Source organism: Herpailurus yagouaroundi, unplaced genomic scaffold (assembly GCF_014898765.1).
Source record: "Herpailurus yagouaroundi ecotype Mexico unplaced genomic scaffold, PumYag 246, whole genome shotgun sequence".
In the NCBI taxonomy this organism is placed as follows: Eukaryota; Metazoa; Chordata; class Mammalia; order Carnivora; family Felidae; genus Herpailurus; species Herpailurus yagouaroundi.
In genome coordinates this window covers 315031-338355 of record NW_024412463.1, presented here as the reverse complement: position 1 = coordinate 338355, position 23325 = coordinate 315031, and the positions used below count along the sequence as shown (strand labels likewise).

At 46.9% G+C, this 23325-nt stretch overlaps 1 protein-coding gene across 1 annotated transcript in view; it reads right to left on the bottom strand.

Moving 5' to 3' along the window:
- ARFGEF2 (ARF guanine nucleotide exchange factor 2) overlaps positions 1 to 18630 on the bottom strand; it is a 104962-nt gene extending 86332 nt beyond the window's left edge. Inside the window, exons 1-3 of the mRNA XM_040459809.1 lie at positions 18353 to 18630; positions 4068 to 4098; positions 3308 to 3431 (exon numbers count right to left, since the gene is read on the bottom strand). Coding sequence (XP_040315743.1) covers positions 3308 to 3431; positions 4068 to 4098; positions 18353 to 18473 — 276 coding nt within the window. The 5' untranslated portion in view covers positions 18474 to 18630. The remainder of the gene's footprint in view (positions 1 to 3307; positions 3432 to 4067; positions 4099 to 18352) is intronic.
- Positions 18631 to 23325: the final 4695 nt, after the last annotated feature.

Here is a 23325-nt window from a genome sequence, read left to right as displayed (position 1 = left end):
GGGGGGGGCGGTGGGGTGGGGAGTAGAAGAAGAGCAAACCATATGTCATAGGTCTCAAGACACTCTTAAATCTACAACTCGAGCCAGGACTGTGGCCTAAAGTAGAGCAGGATGTCAGTGTTTCCGTTCCAGAGTTCTACAAACAGACTATTTCTAGGAAAATATAGAACATAAATCATAAACAGCATATTTTTAATCAAAGATGCCAAACCACAGGGTAATAGTTAAGAGGGGTGGTCAGCAACCTTTTTCTGTAAAGAAGCAAATTTCTAGGCTTTGCAAGTCATGTGATCTGTTCCAACAACTCAACTCAGCCATAGTAGTGGGCAAGCAGCCAGAGGTAATACATTAACAATGGGTACAGTTGCTGCTGTGGACTAAATGTTTGTGATCCCCTGTTCCTATGTTGAAGCCCTACCCCCAGTGAGATGGTATCAGGAGGAAGAGCCTCTGGGAGGTGATTAGGTTTAGGTAAGATCAGGAAGGTGGGGTCCTTCGTGGGATTAGTGCCCTATAAGAAGAGACCAGAGATCTAATGTGCCCTCTCTGTCTTGTGAGAACTCGGCTGTCTACAAACCAGGAAGAGGGCTCCTACCAGGAACTGAATCAGCTGGCACCCTGATCTTGCACTGCCCAGCCTCCAGAACTGAGGGAAGTAAGTGCCTCCATCTTAAGCCACCCAGTCCGTGGTGTTCTGTTAGAGCAGCCTGAGTGGATTCAGGCAGCCGTGTTCCAATAAAATTTTATTTACAAAAGCAGGTAGCAGGCCAGATTTAGCTCACAGTTGCAACTTAAGGACCCCTGGTTAAGAATTCAGACAGGGTGGGGAGAGTCCTAGATGCCCACTCAATCCCACCACTTTCTGGGCACAGGAGCTCTGTAGGGTGGTCACTTTATTCTTTAAGCCTCCGTTTCCTCCATTCTGAAATGAGGATGAGAGTTAAGTGACCAGAGGGGTGCTGGGAAGATCAGACACGATGCTGTGGACAGAGTTGATGCAGCACTCTGCACAAGGCCCAGCACTGGCTGAGACCTCAACATGCGTTAGACACCATTCTTTACACATCAGTCATGTGAACTCTCAGCACCAGCTTCAGAACTAAACCATAACATGAGAAGGAAACAACTAAAGTTAAACTTATGCCAAATTTCCTCAGAAAATTTCACAGCCACAAATATTTCAGGATAGAAGCAGGACTTGGGTCTGCCATTTAAGAATTCTGGGCTCACAGTATGTTTCACATAGGACAATCTGTACAGAATCTGGTTGAACGAGAAAAATGGCTTTTCATTTGGAAGAACTGCTTCCATGAAGAAACTTTCACCAACTTTCAAGCACAGACATATCAAAGAAGCGAGACTGATAGAGTAAATATTAGACCACCGATGCCAAAAAACGTGGCATGCCCACTGCCACTTGGCAGTCCTGTGCCACAGCAGACAGAACCAATCGATCACAGTCCTTTCTCAAGAAACCCAGATGAAGCTTCAGATAGCTTTTCAACACAGCTTCTGGGCAATTACAGAATCTGTTCACTATCCCTGCTCTAGAAAGTCCTGGTAAACTGTGGGCTTCTGACCATCATTTTTTAATTTATCAAGCTTTTTTCATTGATGCTGGTTGCTTGCTGGGGTTAAGAATCAAAGTGAGGTAACCACAAACCTCAAGAGTAGATCTTAAGAAAAAATACAAGAATGCTGGACCAGGAAGAATTAAGAAACCGTAGTTGTAGTCCTGTTTCTTTCACGCTACGTATTATCGGACAAGTTACCTTAACTTCTCTGTTCCTGTTTCTTCATTAAGCAAAGGTAATTTATAACAAGGTCACTGTGGCTCTAATACAGTCGATCCTCATCATTCCCAGATCCTGTGTTTGCAAATGTACCCACTCACTAAAATTTATTTGTAAGCCCCAAATCAATACTTGTGGTACTTTTATAGTCATCTGCGGACACATGCAAAGCGAGGAGAAAACTGAATCACCTGATGCACACATTCCCAGCCGAGGTCAAACACAGAGACACTCTGTCTTCTCGTTTCAGCTCTTTTACTATAAACAGGGTCTTTTTCTGTGGCCTATTTCATGCCATGTTTTTTATATTTCGGTTCATTTTGTTGCTTTTTTTTGACATTAAAAACATTTTTTTAACGTTTATTCATTTTTTTGGATAGAGACAGAGCATGAGTGGGGGAGGGGCAGAGAGAGAGGGAGACACAGAATCCAAAGCAGGCTCCAGGCTCTGAGCCGACAGCACAGAGCCCGAGGCAGGGCTCGAACTCACAGACTGAGAGATCATGACCTAAGCTGAAGTCGGACCCCCAACCGACTGAGCCACCCAGGTGTCCCGATTTTTTTGACGTTTAAGATGGCCCCCAAGGGGCGCCTGGGTGGCTCAGTCAGTTGAGCGACCAACTTCGGCTCAGGTCATGATCTCACAGCTCGTGAGTTCGAGCCCCGCGTCGGGCTCGGTGCTGACAGCTCAGAGCCTGGAGCCTGCTTCGGATTCTGTGTCTCCCTCTCTCTCTGCCCCTCCCCCACTCGTGCTCTGTCTCTCTCTGCCTCTGAAATAAATAAACCTAAAAAATAAAAAAAATAACTAAATTAAAAAAAAAAAAAAGATGGCCCCAAACACATTGCTGAAGTGCCGTCTATCGTTCCTAAGAGCGAGAACGCAATGATGTGCCTTACAGAGAAATTACACGTGGAGATAAGCTTTGTTCAGGCATGTGTTATAGTGCTTTGACCGTGAGTGTGATGATAATGAATCAGTAACATCTATTAAATAAGGTGTCTTTAAACAGAAACACACCAAGAACAAACTTATGTACTGATTTATGTATTAATCCGTTGATGAACATGTTGAGGCCAGAGGCTCACAGGAACCTTACTCTGTATTTCCTGTGGGAACCATGGTTCAGCATTTGCTTATTCAGGATTCATAGGGACTTTATGGAATATTACCACAAATGATGAATATTGCTTATATTTCTCTACTGGATATTATGAATTTTAATGCCATCAAGAAAGAGGTGGCGTAAAAATACCACGTGCCCACGTATACCAACTCTTCCAACGAATCCTAAAGGTTTCAGTTAGAAAACCGCACATAAGAGAGTACAACACAACATTTCTAGGGAAACACATTCTTCTTTAGCTGAGGTCAGATCAGACCTCTTACTTTTCCCTCCCTCATGAGACCTCCATAAAGAATACACTGGATGGCTCCTTTCCTCACTGCCCTGTGAAAGGACCCCCCTGTGGCTTGGAGACAACCCTCCTGACACCATCAAGTTTAAACGTGGTACCTGCAAGCAGTCGAGGGATGTGCTGACCACCCGGGGGGACTTGGACTGGCAAGCTAGCTCAAACGGAAGGAAATACTTGTCGGCTTCGATGAAGTTTGCCTTCGGGGGTGCAGCAGCGCCACGCCTAGGGAAGAAGGAGAGGGCGGAGAGGGGAAATGGAAAAAAGTCTGCTTTTCTACACCTCACTCTAACTGCCCATCCCACTTGTAATCGCTTGACTGGAAGTGCCTGCAAACTGCCTCTGCGGGGCCAGACAACTGAAAACCAAAACACATGCATTAGGACAAAAGACCATAGGGCCACATGCAGAGAGCAAGGTCTCTGACTGGTAGGCTATGTCGACAGCGTCCTGGACTGAATCCCGGCATCAGCTATGTCGGGGCTGTAGTTTTGAAACGCGACGAACTGGCTTCTTGACCATGGAGACGAGGCACAGCCACTTCCGGGACAAGCTGTCCTCCTGCCTAAAGAAGCCGGACATAGAGGGCAAGCAAGGGCTTTGCCTCGTCTGTCAAGAAAAGGGACAGCAGCATTAACCTGATCTTCCTTACCCTTTCCTGCAAATATGCAGTTACCGAGTCGGTAACCTGCTAACCTAGCATCTGTTCAAACACACACAGAGTCGGGCCCTGTGCCCGGCACTGTGCTAGGAGAGCATGCGCTGTCCATAATACAATATGAGAAAACACGCACAGAGAGGGGTTCCCGTGGCCACTACCTACTCCCTTAATACTGCATTTCAGCCAGGAGAAGAGCTTACCTCTGCTTTTCTATTTCTGCTTTAATTTCATCTGTGGGGAAAAAAGAAGGGCACGTTAAGAGAATGCAATAATTATGTAAAAGAAAACTTTACTGAAAGATTTGGAAAATATTAAAAAGAATGTTTATCAGAATTTTAAGAATGAAATGCTGATATGAAGTAATAAAAAGTGATTACGGTAACAATAACAATAGCTAACACGTGCACAGCAGCCATGTTGTGCTAGGCATTGCTCTAAGTACTTTACATACTTTTAATTTACTTAACCCTCAAAACAACCCGATAAGGCAGGTAGTATTTATCTCCATCTTATCTACAGCACGCCTCCTCAACCAAGACACTACTGACATCTGGGAGAAGCTAATCCATTATGGGGCTGTCCTACGCACTGCAGAACGTTCGGCAGTATCCCTGGCTTCTACCAGTGGGATACCAGTAGCAGCCCTCTGCGGTCTGCAAAACCAAAAATGTCTCCAGACGTTGCCAACTGTCCCCTGGGGCAAAACTGCCCAGGTGAGAATCACTGATTTCGATGAGAAACCAAGGCACAGAAAGGTTAGGTAACTTGCCCCCTGTTAGATATCAGGAACTGGGGAACTAGAATTGGAATCCAAGCATTCCGGCCCATAGCGCAATGTTCTAGCTATTTCCCTGTTGTGCAAAATGCATGTTAAGGATAGCTACCACAACAATATGGTAATACTATCAACATTTCAACTGTGCAAAAATATGTATAGGAGATTGGCAACAAATATAACAGAAAGCTGTGTTAGTAGAATGACTATTTTTTATTTTTTTCACATTTTCTATAAGCATATATACTTCGTTATTTTTACATAGAAGTTTTTTTTAATTGTGGCAAACACAAAACTTACCATCTTAACCATTTTAAAATACACAGTTCAGTGTATTAAGTACATTCATATTGTTGTGCCAAGGTATATAAAAATTTTTATGAACTTATAAAAAATCTTTACCATGGAGGTTATACAACCTCACAGGGTTCCAGAAATAAAGCGTCATTATTCACAAATCACAATCTCGGATAGTCTCATTTCCAGGAGAACAAGGTTCTGTGCCCTTGAGGCAACAGAACACCCCATCTAAATATGGAGAGAATTCTCCCCCATTCTCTTGGTCAAAAGTATTCCTGCACATTAGGCTTCACAGGCTCAACATATTATCAAACCAGGCCACTGAAGTAAGCCTGCTGTGTACTCAGATAATCTCCAAGAGCAGTCTTCTTTATCCAGTCTGTTGAGAACCAGTGGTCTGGATACAGCATTAGTTATCCCAGCAACACAGCTCTGGAAATTACAGATTTCTTTTTCTTGGACAACTATTATCCTAGACTGAACTAGGAAGTGAAAACTCAACAACCAGATTCACTAGAGGTGGCAATTTCTAACCCTGAAGCAATCTTCCAATGTCTTCTTACTGCACACATCAGACAACGGGGGAGAAACACCCAGATGATCGTTAGCAAGCATTTTGCTCATGGACCATCGGGGCTGTGACACACAGGGTCTGTTACAGAGAGCTCTGTGGCATTCCCTTTTGGCACAAGAATCCACTAAGGACGTAGCTGTGGCTTCCTCTAGTGGAGGCCTCCGGGCTGTGGGAGTGGCTCAGGAGACCCATCCAGCCCAGGACACTGGTAGCCAAGCTTTCAGCTGGCAGAAATCTGTACCCATAACGTCAAGGCTTTCTTGGTCCTTGGTGTCACCGTGTGACATGCCAGAGGCACACCGCTCCTCAAACTCAAACGTAAGGTCTCCTTCTGTTCGCGGTTACCTTGTTAGTGTCTAGATGTTAAATATATCTGAAGCAATTAAGCCTTCACTAGAGTCTGGGCTGGCCTCTGAGCTCCAAAATAATCTGTTTTGGAGTATCACTGGTGCCAACTCACTCACTAATGGATGAGGCAATCACCAGGAATGCAGCTACTCAGTCACTGACGCATCAAGGGTAATGAACTCAAGTGCAACACTCAAAGGCCTGCGGAGGCCAGGCAGTGGACATCAAGGAGAGGCACGGGTGGGCTTAAGACATCAGGGGAAGGGGGGACCCCTCCACATCCCACAGGGCCTCAGTCCCAGTGGAGCCCAGAGGTGCCAGCTGTTTTGATTTTTCCAGAGGTCAAAACCCGGATTTTAAGTGAAAGTTTGACTGTAATCCAAAGCAACCTCAATTATTTTTAAAAGTATTATGCTCAAAAAAAACCTAGTTTGCAACCTTTGCTTTACCGATCAGGAAAAATCAAGGAAAAGGTACTTCACTGGCTGCAGAGAAGTTAACAACTGCTGGGGACAAAAGTGGCTTTTAAGGACTATGGCCAGCACTATGAAGACAAAACATCCAAATTTTACACCAGCTAAAATGCTTCTCAGCCAAAAGGCACATAAGGAGCCTGAGGACCAGGGTTCAAGGCCCAACTCCACTAAATTTTACAGATGAAAACACAAGACTCAGAGACATTACAGGCTAGTAAGCGGTAGGGCTGGAACTTGAACCCAGAAAATTAAGGCCCTTGTTCATAACCCTTGGGTACGAGGGTGACTCCCAAATAAGCACCCAGAATTTCCCTGTAAGCTATAAATGCAGAATATAAATGTTGGCTTTGCTATCACTAACGCAGACTGTGATTACTGCGACCGTAGTTCGAAGCACCAGTGTTTGGACCGCTCTGAGCCCCATCCGGCCTCGGGAGGCTGAACCCCGGCTCTGGACTCTCTCGATCTCCTTTCCTGGCCTGCTGTGGCAGAGCCACCAAGACGGTACGCCCTGGTTTTCCAAAAGAACTGAACACGGGCCAGAGTGACCTGTGGCAGTGAGTGAAGAGCACAGCCCTCCACAGTGAGCAGGACAGAGGACACTACTGGTGACAGCTATTGCCAAAGGCCAAGACACCAAGGTCACAAATCGTATGTCTGCAGATTTTCTTCAGTTTCTCACTTTATGCTTAAGTATTCCCACAAGAATCAGGCATTGTTGCACTCTCTACACCATTCTTTTTTTTTTTTTATAATTTTTTTTTCAACGTTTATTTATTTTTGGGACAGAGAGAGACAGAGCATGAAAGGGGGAGGGGCAGAGAGAGAGGGAGACACAGAATCGGAAACAGGCTCCAGGCTCCGAGCCATCAGCCCAGAGCCCGACGCGGGGCTCGAACTCACGGACTGCGAGATCGTGACCTGGCTGAAGTCGGACGCTTAACCGACTGCGCCACCCAGGCACCCCTCTACACCATTCTTAAAGAAGAAAAATTATGAAAAAAACCTCTTCATTGGGCACAGCTGGGGTCCCGATGATGATGGAAAGCCCCGGGGGGGGGGGGGGCCAGGAGGCAGCCTGAGCTGACCTACCTATGTTCTGACAGATCAATCTGGCGGCTGTTTTGAGTATAAAGAGGAGGGTGGCCAGGACAGAAGCAGGGACTCCAATCAAGGGGCTACTGTTACTAATCCAGGCGAGCAGTAACAGGGGCCTGGACCAGGATGGAGTCCATGGGGGAAGGTGAAGTATCAGAACCACAGGAACGCGCCACTTCTGTAGGCTGGGAACGGCCGAATGTAGCAGTTTCATATGGCCTGCCCTAACAGTTGGCTTCTGGATAGATCTGGATAATAGGGTATGTTCTTCCCATTAAACAGAGGCAGAAAAAGAAACAGGGGAAAGGTGTGTGGCAGGGGGCCTCACAGATAGCTTGGCACGGCCTGGTGTGGTGGAAGACAGGAAATTCGTTTGAGATTCAGCAAGAACTGGGTTCAAGTCCTCGCATGGACATCTATTAGCTGAACGAGGCCAGCTGGGTTAGCAGGCCTTTCTGACTCTTGACTGCCAACTTTAAAAAATGGGGATGATGAAAAGCAGCCCCCTCTGCCCCACAGACTGTAACCAGGCCTTTGGGTGCAGGTGATTCTCTTGACAAGCCCATGAGAGAGGTATTGTCAGATTAAGGGCTAAGGCAGGGTCCGGCCTACAGCAGGTGGTCAACCAAATGACAGTTCTCTTGCTTTTTTCTTAAAAGAGGAGTCAGAAATCGCGCAAAACCTCTAGTGCTATCAGTGGAACCAAGCAGAGACAAGGGAAAAAAGAAAATGAGGGGCAGGTGCCGATTCGGTCCTCACCAACACCCAGGAAGCCAAGAGCACTCTTATCCCGTAGCTGTTACACAGGTGAGGAATCTGGGCACACGGCCGAAGTCACCTGTCCACCATCACAGCCACCAAGTGCTACTGCATCATACCCAGGCTGTCTGCTCCAGAGCCAATACTCCAGAAGCCCTCAATGATGAGACACAGGAGGAGGAAGAGGAGCATATGGTAGGACACACCTGCTCTGGTTTATTGCTCCACATTTCAACAGGCGTTCCCAGCAGCCAACCGGGCAATTAGCAGCCATAAATGAACAGGCTGGAGAGGAGGAAGACCTGAGTGGGGTGGGGCAGCTTCAGCTGAAAAACCACACTCTTCCTAGGAAATCCTTTCTGGGCATGGCTGCCATCTACCAACCCCTAGGGTCAGGACCACCCTCCCCCCGCCCCCCCATTCATCAGTGACTTTGGCACAAGCCTCTACTCCACTCCCAGGCTGAGTCCAAAAACGACCCACATCAACCTCAATGATCCTATCACTGGTCAACTCACCCAGAGACCCCAAAAGTCCCTGCAAATCTTCAACTCTCCCCACACATCTGACCTGCCACACACACCCCTGCCTCCTATGCAAACCAAGGCTGCCCCCAACTCGTGCAACTTCTCCTCCAAGGCCCTCTTCCCCCACTCCAAGCCAGCCTGGTGAGGCTGGTCACACTCTGAATCTTGTCCCTATATGGAATGGTGGACTTCCAGCTCCTTCCTGACCCATGCCCTCAGTCTTCTTTCCTTCCAGCTGACCAGCAGGGCCCTTCTTTGGCCTGTCAGATCTTGACAAGGCCAGCATTAGCTTTCCCCTTTCTTCAGTTCCCAGGATGGGTCCCATTAGCAGGACTGCTATCAGAATGGTAGGTGGTAACAGTCATGACTCTCTCTGACCTTTAGTCTTTAACTTCTGGCAAAATCCCAAACTGAGATTATATATACTACCATCTCCTTCTGACCTGTCTCCACCTAGCAACCAGACCTCTGACAGTGGGGCAAGTTGGCAGGGCTAGAGAGTCATAATCGCCAACCATAAATGGAGCCCTAAATAATGCCGGGTGAGCCCATCTCCTCTACCTTCCCTAAACTACTGCTCCTTTCTCCGCTCTTCTCAAACACCCCACCTCCCCTCCTAACTAACCACCAACCGGTCCTCCTCTTTACTCATTACCCATGAAGTGGCCTCCTATTTCATCCAGAGATTAGAAGCCGCCACAAGGAGACTGACTCAGCTTCCCGTTAGAGAACGTAGCTGGTTCTGTACCCAGAATTTCTCTCTTTCCTGCCAGAGGACAGGGTCCAATCCCTCCACCTCCGTAATCTCGCATCCCTACCTGCCTCTGCAGGCTCTCCGTTCTGCCTGGAACCTGATTACTTCTCACGGTGCTGGGCCACCACCACTGCCATCCACGCTGCTCCAGCTCCCACCCTTTCCTCCCACAGCAGCCAGAGGGATTCCCTTAAAATGTAAATGAGATCACATTTGCTCAAAACAGATTATCCATAACCCTTACGATGGAAATCAGATTACATCTGCTCCTTTGCTCAAAACTTTCCACTGGCTTCGCATCTCACCCTGAGTAAAATCCAAAATCTTGACCTTGGCCTCCAAGCCTCTGTAAGATCTGGCCCCCTGCCATCCCTCTGATCTCACCTTCTAGACACTCCGCTGCCCCCACCCCCAGCCTGCTCGGTCCAGTTTGAGGGACTTTGCAATTGCTAGTCCTGCTGCCTGGAATGCCCTCCCTCCCCCAGATATCCGCAGGGCTCACTCCCTCACTTCCTTCAGTTCCCCCTTCCCATGTCACCTTCCCTCACCACCCAAACTGCCACCTCTGCCCCTCCTTGTCATTCTCTATTTCCTCACCTGCTTCACTTTTCCACTTCACCCTGGTTTACTTTTCTCATCTTGCTTCACAGTACTTCCCGCCCTTGACATATTATTTATCAGTTCATTTGCTTTCTGTCTTCCCCAGGAGAATATAAACTACGATAACTGAGACTTTTGTCTCTTCTGGTCAATTCCTAGGCAGAGAGGAGGCACTCGGTATTTGTTGAATGAATAAGCTGTCCTTTCTCTATCCTGCATTATTTAACCTCTCGCTCAGCTGGATCCTTCCCAAGTTTAAACCTTTAAATAAAGAAAAGATAAGACAAAAAACACCTTCCGGGATCCACACCTCCCTCCTCCCCTTCACACCAGAGCCAAATTTGGGGAAAGAGCTGCCCATGCTCACTGCCTATTTCCTCACCTCCTACCCCCGCCCAGCCCACTCCAGTCTGGCTTTCACCTTCACCGACCGTACCACCAAAGCAGCCCAAACTAAGGTCACCAATGACCCACATGTTTCTTGATCTGATGGGCATTTTGCCACTCTCCATCTAACCCGACCTCCCTGCGGCGTTTGACCTTACCGACCTCACCCTCCTTGAAATGTTCTCTGCTTCTATCTTCCTAGGCACACATTCTCATCTGCCCTCTGCTTCTTGCCCCAACTCCTCTCTATGGCCTTTGCAGGCTGCGTCCTCTGCCTAGCCCGACCTCAGGCTCTCGTTCTCTGTACGCTCTCTCCCTAGGCCACCTCACTCTCACCGACACCTTCGGTTCCCACCTAGGCTCTCCTGACTCCCACATCATGACTTCCGGCCCAGGTCTGTCTCAGGAACAACAGGCTCATATGTCCACCTGCTGCCTGCTCCACCTAACTGGATGCTCGAAGGCAGGTGAGCCTCAACACATCAAGTCCCAAGTCAGATCAACCTCCTACCCCCACACTCCCACCTTATGGAACGGCACCACCATCCATTCAGTCGGGTGAGTCAGAAACTTAACAGCCAGCCTCTTCCTTATCCAATGTTCTCATTCACCTTCTGGACAAGTGGGGAATACACTCGCTTTGCTTGGCTTCTGTCCTCACCACTGAGGCCAGGAACCAACATCTCTCACCCGGGTGACAGGAACTGCCTCCTCACTGTCCCTGAGCAATCCCTCTGGTCCTCCTCTAAAATGTTCTGAACACAACAGTCCAAGTCCAAGTGATCTTTCCAAAACACAAACCTGGTCATCATGGCACCTTCTCCCCCGTTTACTACTCTTCAGTGTTGTCTCACTGCTTTTGCTTGGAAAATCAGACTCCTCACCATGAAAACCTTGCGGTCCTGCATGGCAGGGCCCTGGCCACCCCTCCCACCTTATTCTCAAACACTCTCCCCTTTCATTTACCATGCTCCCACCACACAGTGGCCTCTTTCAGTTTCTCTCTCTCTCTTTTTTAATTAAGTGATCACATTTTTTTCTATTTTGAGATAACTGTCGATCGACTTTTTAGTTTAACAGTTGTACTCCTCCCTGCCACAGGACCTTTGTACATACTATTCCCACATCCTGCCAAAACACCTGTCACCCTAACCTATTTAATTTTTTTTAAGCTTTTATCTTTAAGGAATCTCCACACCCAACATGGGGCTCAAACTCACATTCCCAAGATCAAGAGTCACTCTACTGAACGAGCCAGGCAGGTGCCCCGCCCACCCACTTAATTCTTATTTATCATTCAAATCTCAAGACTTCCTCAGGGAAATTTTCCCTCACAACTTTGCTCACTCCCCTGCAGGACCAGGTTTCTCTCCTTCATAGGACTTTTTAGGTTAACTTTTTTTTTTTTTTTTTTTAACGTTGATTCAGAGGATGTGAGCATTTGAATAATGCACTTCTTCCCCATTAACTGCAAACTCCATGAGAAGAGGGTCCTTGTTTGTTTCCCCTGCATCATGACACCAAATGTGACACCCAAATAAATATCTTCTCAGTGAATGTCACCCTTGTTTAGTCAACAGACAAAAGGACCATATAAAGAGCAAAATATGCACTAACCGCTCCCTGGGACTGAGGAAAAATTTAAGAATTTAATGGCACAAGAAGGCTGTTCTCCCCACAAATCTATAAAACTTAACAAAATACCTTTAATAAAAAAAAAAAAAAAAAAGCAGCAAAAGACTTATTTACAACCAAGACAGTAAACTGAAAGAAGCTCCTTTAGGAAGACTCCAGGAATGAGTCAAGGTTTTCTAAGATAACCTTGCTGGAAAGAAAGTCAAGTATTTTCCTGGCAGGCCCCCTAAGCCTGGGGAAATTGGTGAGGACTAAATACAGTTCTGAGCTATTTATATAGGAAACTCCATGTACTTGCTGATTAAGTACACATTTTCACAAGTCTGCTCTTTTCCATAAAGAATAGTCTTACTGTTTCCCCCAGCACTGCTTACAGACTCTCCCCTGAGACTTACACGTACAGGACAGAGCTCTAAATTCATCCAACGGCTTGCTTCACCGGCATCGAAATGTCAGAGACCAGAAAAACGTCCACAAACCAACTAATATGGGAGGCAGAAAAGAGCAAGCATTCAGTTTCTTCTCCTTTAAATATGGTTAACACCAGAGCCTCTAAATTTTTTTTTTTCAACGTTTATTTATTTTTGGGACAGAGAGAGACAGAGCATGAACGGGCGAGGGGCAGAGAGAGAGGGAGACACAGAATCGGAAGCAGGCTCCAGGCTCTGAGCCATCAGCCCAGAGCCCGACGCGGGGCTCGAACTCACGGACCGCGAGATAGTGACCTGGCTGAAGTCGGACGCTTAACTGACTGCGCCACCCAGGCGCCCCAAGAGCCTCTAAATTTTAACAGGTTATCTGTTAGGCACCAGACTTTACTACACTGGGTCACTTAACCTTCACAATAATCCCGGGACAAAGGTATTATCACCTTTAGCATTTCAGGAAACTGAGACTCAAAGAAGCTAAATTATCAACCCAGCATCACAGAACTAATCAAGAAGCAAAGTTTCCAACTCAGCTCTCAGTGAATTTTCTGCTAATCCAATAAACAAACAATTTTCAGTAATCAAAATCCAACTTTTAGATGCTGCTTCTAGGCAGGTGACCGCTTCCTGAAGAATCATCATAAAGCTTTTCAACAAAAACTAATCTGTTAGGGTCCTGAGTCCTGGTATTTCTCAAAATCAAAAAATCTGCACCACGTGCAAGCAAAATGTCTCATCCAAACACCAGAATTTGCCAAAATTAAAGGGTTTATTTTGTATTTCACCAGGAAGCCTTAATTTGCTGTGACAATTTAGAGATGGTTTTCATATTTTTCAAATTTTGCACTTAGGTTCTTCCTAGTGGTGAGAACAGTTATTTTGAACACATCAAAATTAGAATAACAACAACATCATATGGAGGACAAAGCAGTTCACTTTATCATATGGACGTGTAAATGTTGACTTTTTTTTTTGCACATTAATATACAACTAAGATTTATGAGCATACTCCCTTAACTGGCTTCTTCCCAAGGACATTTAAACCCGTTCGAGTTTTTTCTACTTTAAAATAATAAGGAGAAAAACCCTCCCAGGATCCACATCTCCTGCCTCTCCTTCACGCCACAGCCAAACTTTGGAAAACAGTTGTCTGTGCTCGCTATTTCCTCACCTCCCACTCATGCTTCGCCCGTTCCATTCTGGTTTTCTCCTTCATTGTGCCACCAAAACAGCTCAAGCTAAGATCACCAATGACCCGCACGCCTCTCAGTCCCATATATCAAGCGGAGTGGCAGATCTAAAGCTGGAGTTTACGATTTGTGTGTCAGGCCAGGGCACGTGTGTTCCGTATGTCTCCCGCCTGGCTGTGCAGATGTGGGCCTCGGCTTCCCTTTGCCCGCGGTACCCAAAGACGGACACCGGCTACGTGTCACACCTCCAGAATTCATCAAAGGCGCTTTACCGCTGATGAAGAGAGAGGTCATAAATCAGAAAGCTTCATCACTCAAGTGAAGCTTATGGGCCATCGGCTCTTTACCCTCATTTCTTTCTTCCCCTTAGTTCCTAAACTAAAGTAAACCCAAGATACATGCAGCAAAAAGCTGCAGGGGAAGAAAGCTGTCATCATTGCGACGACAGGCTTTCAAATATATCAAAATTCAACTATAGAAAATATGGTCTCTCTCTACTTACCAAATGCTTTTACTTAATGAAACTTCAAAACTTTACTGCAGTGCAATTACCGCTTAAAGACTCCACTGAGTATTCTACATACAATAACTCTCCTACGGAGAAGCAACACAAGCGTGACGGTAACGGTTAAGGTCCTGGGCTCTGGAGCCAGCCTGCCAGTATTCCATCCTGGCTCCACTGCTTCCTGGTTGAGGTATGCGGGCCAACTTCTCTGGGCCTCAATGAGGATAATAACAGTTAAGAAGTAAACTGCTGCAGAGCACATGGCACGGTGCCTGGAACACAGAAATGCTTAGTACATGGTAGATACCAATAGTTATTACATAACATGTGATTTTAAGACGTTACTCAATTGGGTGATAATGATGCGTCAGCGTAGCGTCATCATAGTAATAAACGTTCCACTCTGGTGAGGCATGTCGCTAACGGGAGATGCAGCACATGTGTGGGGTCAGGGAGCAGATGAGAATTCTCTGTACCTTCTGTGCAACTTTGCTGTGGACCTAAAACTGCTCTAAAAAAAAAGTCTATTTAAAAAAAGAAATCACTCTATTTCATATGAAAGCCATACAGATATGTTTGTTATTCTTTTTATGTTCTCTTGATAATGACTAAGAATGACACCAAATAATTACAGAGCACTCAGCTCTTAGCACTCTGTGTGGATTGTTACGAAGTAAGATAATGCATCTCTTATCATATATAGATGAGAAGAGTACTGTTAGAACTCAGTTAACGTTTTCCAGATTTCCAGACAAATTTTTCCATACTCAATTTAAAAACACCCAGATCATCCTGTCAAGTCTCCAAACTCTAGAATTTATAATTTATAACTCAGTAATGTAAAGAGAGATCATGACAGAAAATGGCCCTTAAGACACTTATGAAAGGGAGGTTTAGGAATGTATGTGTGTACCCCAACAAGAAGGCTGAAGGGTTCAAGATTATTAATACACATCAGAGCTTCATTAACAAGGTAAAGACCAACAAAATCCTTGGGGTGATGAATACTCTTACAGGCTATTTTGATACTCCAGATAAAGGCTGGCAGGACAAAATCCCCTAACTGGGTAGTCTATACCTACCTCTATACCTACCTATGCATTTGGCATTTAGTGCAGATAAATCACTGAGATTACTCCAAACCTGTTCCATCCTGATCATCACTGCTGTTACAAGGGACAACCCCTGTCTTCATTGAGCTTTAGCATGTTAACACTGTGATAAACACAGCCTCCCGGTCGTGTAATTACATTCTTATTTACTGCAGCAACAAACCAAATAGAGCAATAAGTCATTCCTGAACGAGGAACCAATGCAGGTTAAGAACATCAGGCTAGAGCCCTCAGTGTCTGTGGTCTGTTACAGCTTAAGCTAATAACAAAAAACAAGAGGGGTGCCTGGGTGGCTCAGTCGGTTGAGTGTCCGACTTCGGCTCAGGTCATGCTCTCGCGGTTTGTGGGTTCCAGCCCCGCGTCGGGCTCTGTGCTGACAACTCAGAGCCTGGAGCCTGCTTCGGATTCTGTGTCTCCCTCTCTCTGCCCCTTCCCTGCTCATGCTCTATCTCTGTCTCTCAAAGATGTATAAATGTCAAAACAACAACAACAACAACAACAACAACAACAAAAAACCAAGAGCAAAACCAAGAGCATCCACTATGTGCCAAGTTCTTTGCATATGTCAACTAACTTCATCCTTACAATAACCCAATGAAGAAGGTATAATACCTGTCCAAGATCACAAAGATAAGAAGCGGAAGGCAAGCGACTTGAACCCCGGCAGTCTTGAGTCCAGAGAACACACTCCTAACCTCCCTACTATGCAGTCCCTGCAGCCCTGATCCCCTCCCCCAATACACTACAACAGACGAATCCTATCACAGCTGCTTCCTGTAAGTGCGCTCCATCATCTAAGCACTTCAACTTTGGGTGGTCATTTACAGTTCCTCTTATCAAAATTAACGATAATCTATACGTGGTAATCTCTAAAACGCTGGCCACGTTACAAAACTTCTTATACACAAGCTCACACACAGGCTTGTTTCTGGGCACAAGACTATGCCTGGAGATGCAGAGTGAAGTATCAATCACCATGTACTTTGCTATAGGTTTTCTACTGTTTACAAATAAAAGCAGTCATTTCTATTCAACAGCAATGACACAATTACTCTCTTTAAAAAAATGGCCACTTTGACTCAACACTGTGCACAGGTTCCCTTATATTAGTTCCTATGACCCAATTTGATGACAATGATGAGCCACCATGTCCATTTGCTTGCTATTCATTTAACCTATGGTCAAATTACTTCTTATATGAGGTATTTCTTACAATCCACTACTAAAACATTGAACGTGCATTCCACAACTTCTGAATAAAGATATGATCCAAAAACATCTAAAAAGCTCTCGATGTTATGACCCTTTATGACCCATAATGCAATTTTAGAAGTAGGTTGCAAAATTGTGATAAACAACTTGGTGAAAATGAGGAATGAAAAATTTTTCTGCCAAATAGTTATCTTTAAATTTCTGCGACAATACTCTTAAAGTAATATTGACAGGAGAGACTCCAGGCAGATTTCAAAATGGAGTTCTAACTATTGGGCTTTTGCCTAACAAACTGCTTTGAGGTGTTTATCCTGCATTCCTGATAAAACAGTATCCAACAGTTAGCCTTGGTTTTCTGAATAGAAAAGCTTTACAAATCTAAATCTCAGTAAATTCCTCCAATTGATCCTGGATTTCACAGGACTAGTATCTGTTTCCAGATTATCTAAGCAACTACAACCTCTCAATCAATAGTTCCTGACCCCTGAGGGAGTCTCAGACCCTTCCGAGAATCAGATAAAGCCAAAGACCTTCTCCTCGACAAGTGCAAAGTTCACAAGCTCGTTCCTAGGCCCCAAGAGAAGAATCTCGGCTCTGTCCCTTACACCAAACGTAGCGAGAAAAGTGACGGCAACTACAAACTCCCTAACAGAAAATCAAACTTTCCATTTACTCGATTTGTTAGGGAAAAAACAGGTCTTTTTACAGATGTCAAACCAAAGGCACGGGGGTCATGAATTAGCTTGAAGCTAGCTCTGGTCAAATGTATTGATCCTCAACACCCAGAACTCTTCTCCTGAAACTCCACATGGTGGACACTTCTTGCCTTTCAGTACTCAGCTCAAATGTCCCCTCCTCAGAAAGGATTACTTTCCTGACACCCTATCAAAACCAGTCCGCAGGCCCCCCCCCTTTTTTTTATCTTATCTTGCTCTTTTACTTTCACAAAAGTATTTATCAGTACTCAAAAATGTCTCAGTAATTTTAGTTTCCCCTTTTAGAGTATAAGCCCCACAAAGGCAAGTATCTTGTCTGTCTTGTAGTGCCCATCACAGCACCTAGTAGACAGTGGCCACTTGGTAAATATTTCAATGATTAAAAGACAGGATGTCGATGCTGTAATCAACTACCAAGGTTTTAACTAGCTATGAGTGAGAGTCCTCTCCCTCTTTCCATAATCCGTGGGTCCATTCAATCAGCACCTACTATGTGCCAGGCAGAGCTGCAGACGCAGGGAATCCAGCAGTGCATAAAACAGACGAGCCTTTTTGCCCTCAAAGAACATCTATTTCAGTGGACTGCCCGCAACGGGCGGATCTCTTGCACCTACCTAAGAGGTGCAGGACATGACGGAGTTATGGGAGATCCCCAAATGAAAGGGAAAACATTCTCCAATCCAGGACTTCCAAAACAAATGTCAGGGGTTTCCCTAAGGCAGGTGAGCAAAGCACTTGCTCTGCTCACATGGGGGAACCCTAACCAGCAGAACGCAGGTAAAGAGAAAACTTGGGGCAAGGACTACCGCTCCTGAGGTTGGTGAGGGGAGGAACCAGGAAACAGGACGGCAAGGAGTCGTGGCAAGAGCCCGGGGCTAGGAGGCTGGATAGCTAGCGCTGGCTGTCACTAACTTGCTAGGTGACCTTGGGCCAGTCCCGAGCTGCCTGGACATCAGTTTCCCCGGGCTATAATAAGGGGGTCGGGAGGGTGGGATTCGAGGTCGGGGGAGGTGGAAACCAGGAGGCCGGGCGGGGTAACGGCCGGCGTGGGGAGGCCGGCGCGGGGCCGGGCCGGGGCGGCTCACCCACCGAGCGCCACCTGGCAGGCCCTGCGCAGCTGGGAGTGCTGGGGCCGCTTCACCTCCTTGTCGGCTAGGATCTTCTCCAGGGCCCGAGACACGAACATGCTCTTGGTCTGGCTCTCCTGCATGGCCCCGGCCCGGCGGGGGCTGGCAGCCCCGCGGGCGGGCGGTGCGAACAAGCGGGCGAGCGACGCTGCGGGCCCGGCGTCCCGGCCACCACCGGCCGCGTCCGTCCGCGCCGCCCCGTCAGGAAGCGACGCCGCGGCCCCACGGCGCCGCCATGTTGGAGCGCGTCACGTGACCACGTGACTGACGGGGCCGCTACGGCCGCCGAGCGTCCGTCGACCCCGTGACCCCGGCGGGGCGGGGCCTGCGGCTGGGGGCGGGGTCCGGCGGGTGAGGAGGGGAGGGGCGAGGGTGGAGGAAGGAAGAAAAGAAGGTGGGGGAGGAGAATGGGAGTGGGTGAAAGGCCAGAGGGCCCGGGAGGGACAAAGGAGAAAGGTGAGAAGGAGGACAGGTAGAGGGTCGATTGGAGGTGAAGGGGTGAGGGGAGAGACGAGGTAGGAAGAGGAGAGTTCAGGGGAAAAGAGAGGAGAAGGAGAGAAGATAAGGGCAGGTGAGAGAGGAAAGGAAGGGGTGGAGGGAAAGGGGAGGTGAAAGGAAGGCAGAGAGTGGGAAGGGGGAGTCATGGACACTCTCCAGACACAGGATTTCTCCATGCCTGTTGGCGAGACACACACCTTGCACCCAACTTTACCGTCACTGCTCTGCGTGCCTGGCCATCCAGTTCAGTGAGCTGTGTGACCAGTGCCACCTCTGTGCACCTCCCTTTGGAGTGTGCCTGTCCACGTTCGTCAGTCTGTGGTTCTTCACAGTGCTGTGCACAGGGCGGGGTGTCTGACAGGGGAAGAAACAGAGATCACCAGTGTCACACAGCCTACAAGTGAGTGTAAGAAGACAAATTCTGGCCCCCGGGGCCCCTTGTATTCTATCCTACTGCCAGTGACATCACAACACCACTGGTGATGTCCCCCGAGCCCTTCCTTTCATACCGCCTGTATCCCACAAGGCAACTGTGTGCTCATGCAAGGAGGGCGTCTTTCTTGGAAACCACGGAAACTTCTCATGCAGGCATGCTCAAATGCTCAAACATCTCAGGAGGTCCTCCCTGACAGTTTCATGCACAGGAGCCCCTTGTCTCCCTATTTGATGTTTTTCACAACACCTTCTGGCCTTTTGCACTTGTTGACTTGCGTGTTGTCAGACTAGGGTGTAGGTGTAGGCCACAAAGGGGCAGCATTCTCCCCAGGGTCTGGTCCAGAGCCAAGTAGAATGTTCCGTGGCCATAAATTCCATTACTGTAATGCAACTTTGCAGCTCTTCTCGGCGGGCAGTGCTGTTTGTTTCCCCACCCCCTTGATTTGCCTTGCCTTGACTAACAGAATGTGGTGGAAGTGAGCCTGTCCTGTGCATCCGGAGGCTTCAGGTGCTCAGGACCATCCTGAAGGAAGAGCACATGGAGGGAGAGGCCCAGTCATCCCAGAACTCCCAGCTAAGCCCAGCCCCCAGCCAACTCGCCAGCCAAATACAGCAGGTTGAGTAACCCTTGTGAGACCAGCAGAACGGCCCAGCCAACCCACAGAAGAGCAGAAAGCAACACATTATTGTTATGTTATGCCACTATATTTGGGGGTTGCTTGTTACACAGCAATGCATCACTGAGACACCTCTCAATCCTTATATGTTGAATGAATACGTGAACGAATGGATGTATGACATTCTCAAAAAATGCAGTATGATCCAAGGAGTAACAGATGTTTGGAGTCCCCCCCCCCCCCCCCCCCCGCAACAAGGTCAGGCCAAGTCATTTCCTTGCTATAAAACCTACAATGACTCCCAGTTGCCCTTGGAATTGACTCTAAGTATCTCACTGTGGCCGACTTCTCAGCCCTCACTTCTCTCTTCCCTTCTTCCTCCTTGGGACTCTCCAGCCACTCTGGATTCCTTTCTGTTCCCCTTAAGGGCTTGGCTTATGCACCTCTGTTCCTCCCAATCAGTGCCTCTCACTGAGGCCAGTACCAACCCTAGGGACATTTTGAAGTTCTATTGTCATGATAGGGGAGCAGGACTGCTTGATAACCTTCTACAGAGAGCTGGACCATCCTGCAGAGTCCCGCATGGCTGGAGTACACATTCTTGGAGGTGAAAAACCTATTAGTAGCCATCTGAACCTAGAACGTACATCTGCTTAACATATAAACACAAGCGTTTTTCATAGGCTTAATATACATTTGAATTTTCTAAGAATGTAACTATTATAGTAATTCCAGAGAAAACTGCATTCTGTCTGGTTGTTCTCTGTTTCAAAACCACATTAGTACCATTTACACCAGCCCTGGTATTTGCATTGCCACAATAGCACCCCTGATCAATCTGCAGTTGTCGTGATCCACAGGATTCTACTTTTAGGTTCCAGTATCTGACTGCTTCATTATATCTCTTAGTGTAATTGTGCCTGAGCACTTATATGTTGAAATAAAGTTTGTGGATTGTACATTACTTTCCTTTTGTTTTGTCTTTGTTTTTTATTACCTTTAAAAAAAATTATGCATGGGGCACCTAGGTGGCTCAGTCGGTTGAGCATCCGACTTTGGCTCAGGTCATGATCTCGTGGTTTGTGGGTTTGAGCCCTGCGTCGGGCTCTGTGCTGACAGCTCAGAGCCTGAAGCCTGCTTAGAATTCTGTATTATTTCCTCTCTCTGTCCCTCCCATGCTCATGCTCTGTCTCTCTCTGTCTCTCAATAATAAATAAACGTTAAAAAAAATTATGCATGTAGAAAGATTCTGTTATCTATGAATTTCATTTCAGAAGAGTTAACAGAGGCTTTGTGGTTATAATAAAGGGAGTGTGGTGTCTGTTGGGGTTGGAAAGCACATCTGGCTGACACCTTCCCATCAATCCACTCTCAGCTCACAGTCACCCACAAGGGAGGTTTTCACCAACCTCCCTGTCATATCATGCCTGCCTTCACCATTGAATTCCACACCATCTTGGTTTATTTTCTTTATCACACTAAACTTAATTTGCAATGGAGGTGTTTATTTATCTGTATATTAGTTATCTATTGCTGCATAACAAATTATGTGAATACTCAGTGGCTCGAAATCAAACCTTTATTATCTCACAGTTTCTGTGGAATTTGAGAGCAGCTTGGGTAGTTCTGGCTCGGGAGCTCCCATGAGATTGAAGTCAAGCTGTCAGTTGGGATTGCAGTCATCCGAAGGCTTGACTGGGGCTGGAGTTGCTGCTTCCAAGATGTTCACTCACATGGCTGTTGGCTACAGGCCTCGGGTAGTCACCTCACCATGGAGCTGCTTGAATGTGCTTGTGACATGGTACCTCACTTTCCCCAGAGAGTGATCCAAGAGAAAAAAAGAGGGAACAGGCATAGAAAGCTGCAGTAGTTTTTATGACCTTGTCTTCAAGGTGTCTTCCATCCAGACTGATCAAGGGTGCTGTCTTGGAGACTTGACTGTGGTTGACATAAATGGTGGTGCTATGGCTTTGCAATGGTGAATGACATTTGGTCAAGTTCCAGACAAAAGGCAGCTTTCCCTTGATTTGCATATAGTTGCTTTAGAAGTGAATGACTAAGTCCAGCCCACACTCAAGAGGAGAAAAATTAGGCTTCACCTTTTTAAAGGAAAGGTCTGGGGGCGCCTGGGTGGCGCAGTCGGTTAAGCGTCCGACTTCAGCCAGGTCACGATCTCGCGGTCCGTGGGTTCGAGCCCCGCGTCGGGCTCTGGGCTGATGGCTCGGAGCCTGGAGCCTGTTTCCGATTCTGTGTCTCCCTCTCTCTCTGCCCCTCCCCCGTTCATGCTCTGTCTCTCTCTGTCCCAAAAATAAATAAAAACGTTGAAAAAAAATTAAAAAAAAATAAAATAAAATAAAGGAAAGGTCTGTTTTCACACGAGTTTCTTTGCTTATTGTCTCCTCTTCCCCAGGTAGAATGTGCATCCACGAAGGTAGAGACGTCATCTGTCTTGTTGTTAGCTCTCTGCCCAGAGCATGTAGGAGGTGCTCTGTAGCTATTTATGGAATGAATGAATGAATGAATGAATGGAGGTGTCTGGATTGGGTCCACAGGATTTAATAATTTCATCAGCAAGTTATTTGGGGGCAACTTCTGTGTTTCTATGGGTACGATAACAGTCCCCAAAGATATCCACATTGCAACCCCCTGAACTTGTGAATATATTACCTTAGAGAGCAAAAGGAGCTTTTTTTTTTTTAAAGGAATCTCTATGCTCAACGTGGAGCTCACAACCCTGAGATTAAGTGTCACATGCTCTACCGACTGAGCCAGCCAGACACCCCACAAAAAGGGCTTTGAAGGTATGATTAAGTTAAAGGTTTTGAGACTGGGAAATCATCCTGGATTGCCGGGCTGGCTCAATAGAATCATGGGGGTCTTTATTTTTTTTATTTTTATTTTTTTAAATTTTTTTTTTAACGTTTATTTATTTATTTTTTTGGGGGGACAGAGAGAGACAGAGCATGAACGGGGGAGGGGCAGAGAGAGAGGGAGACACAGAATCGGAAACAGGCTCCAGGCTCTGAGCCATCCGCCCAGAGCCTGATGCGGGGCTCGAACTCACGGACCGCGAGATCGTGACCTGGCCGAAGTCGGCCGCTCAACCGACTGCGCCACCCAGGCGCCCCTAATGGGGGTCTTTATAAGAAGGACACGGGAGGACCGGAGTCAGAGGAGAGGAGATGTTAGAAGCCAGCAGTGATGTGAGACCACAAGCCAAGGAACACAGGCAGCCTTTAGAAGCTGGAAAAGAAGAAATGGAATCCCTGTCAGTGCCTCCACAAGGAACACCACTCTGCTGCCCCATTGTACACCTCTGACCTCCCAAACGGTGAGTGAATCAGTTGGTATTGCTTTAAGCCACTAAATTTGTGGTCATTTGTTA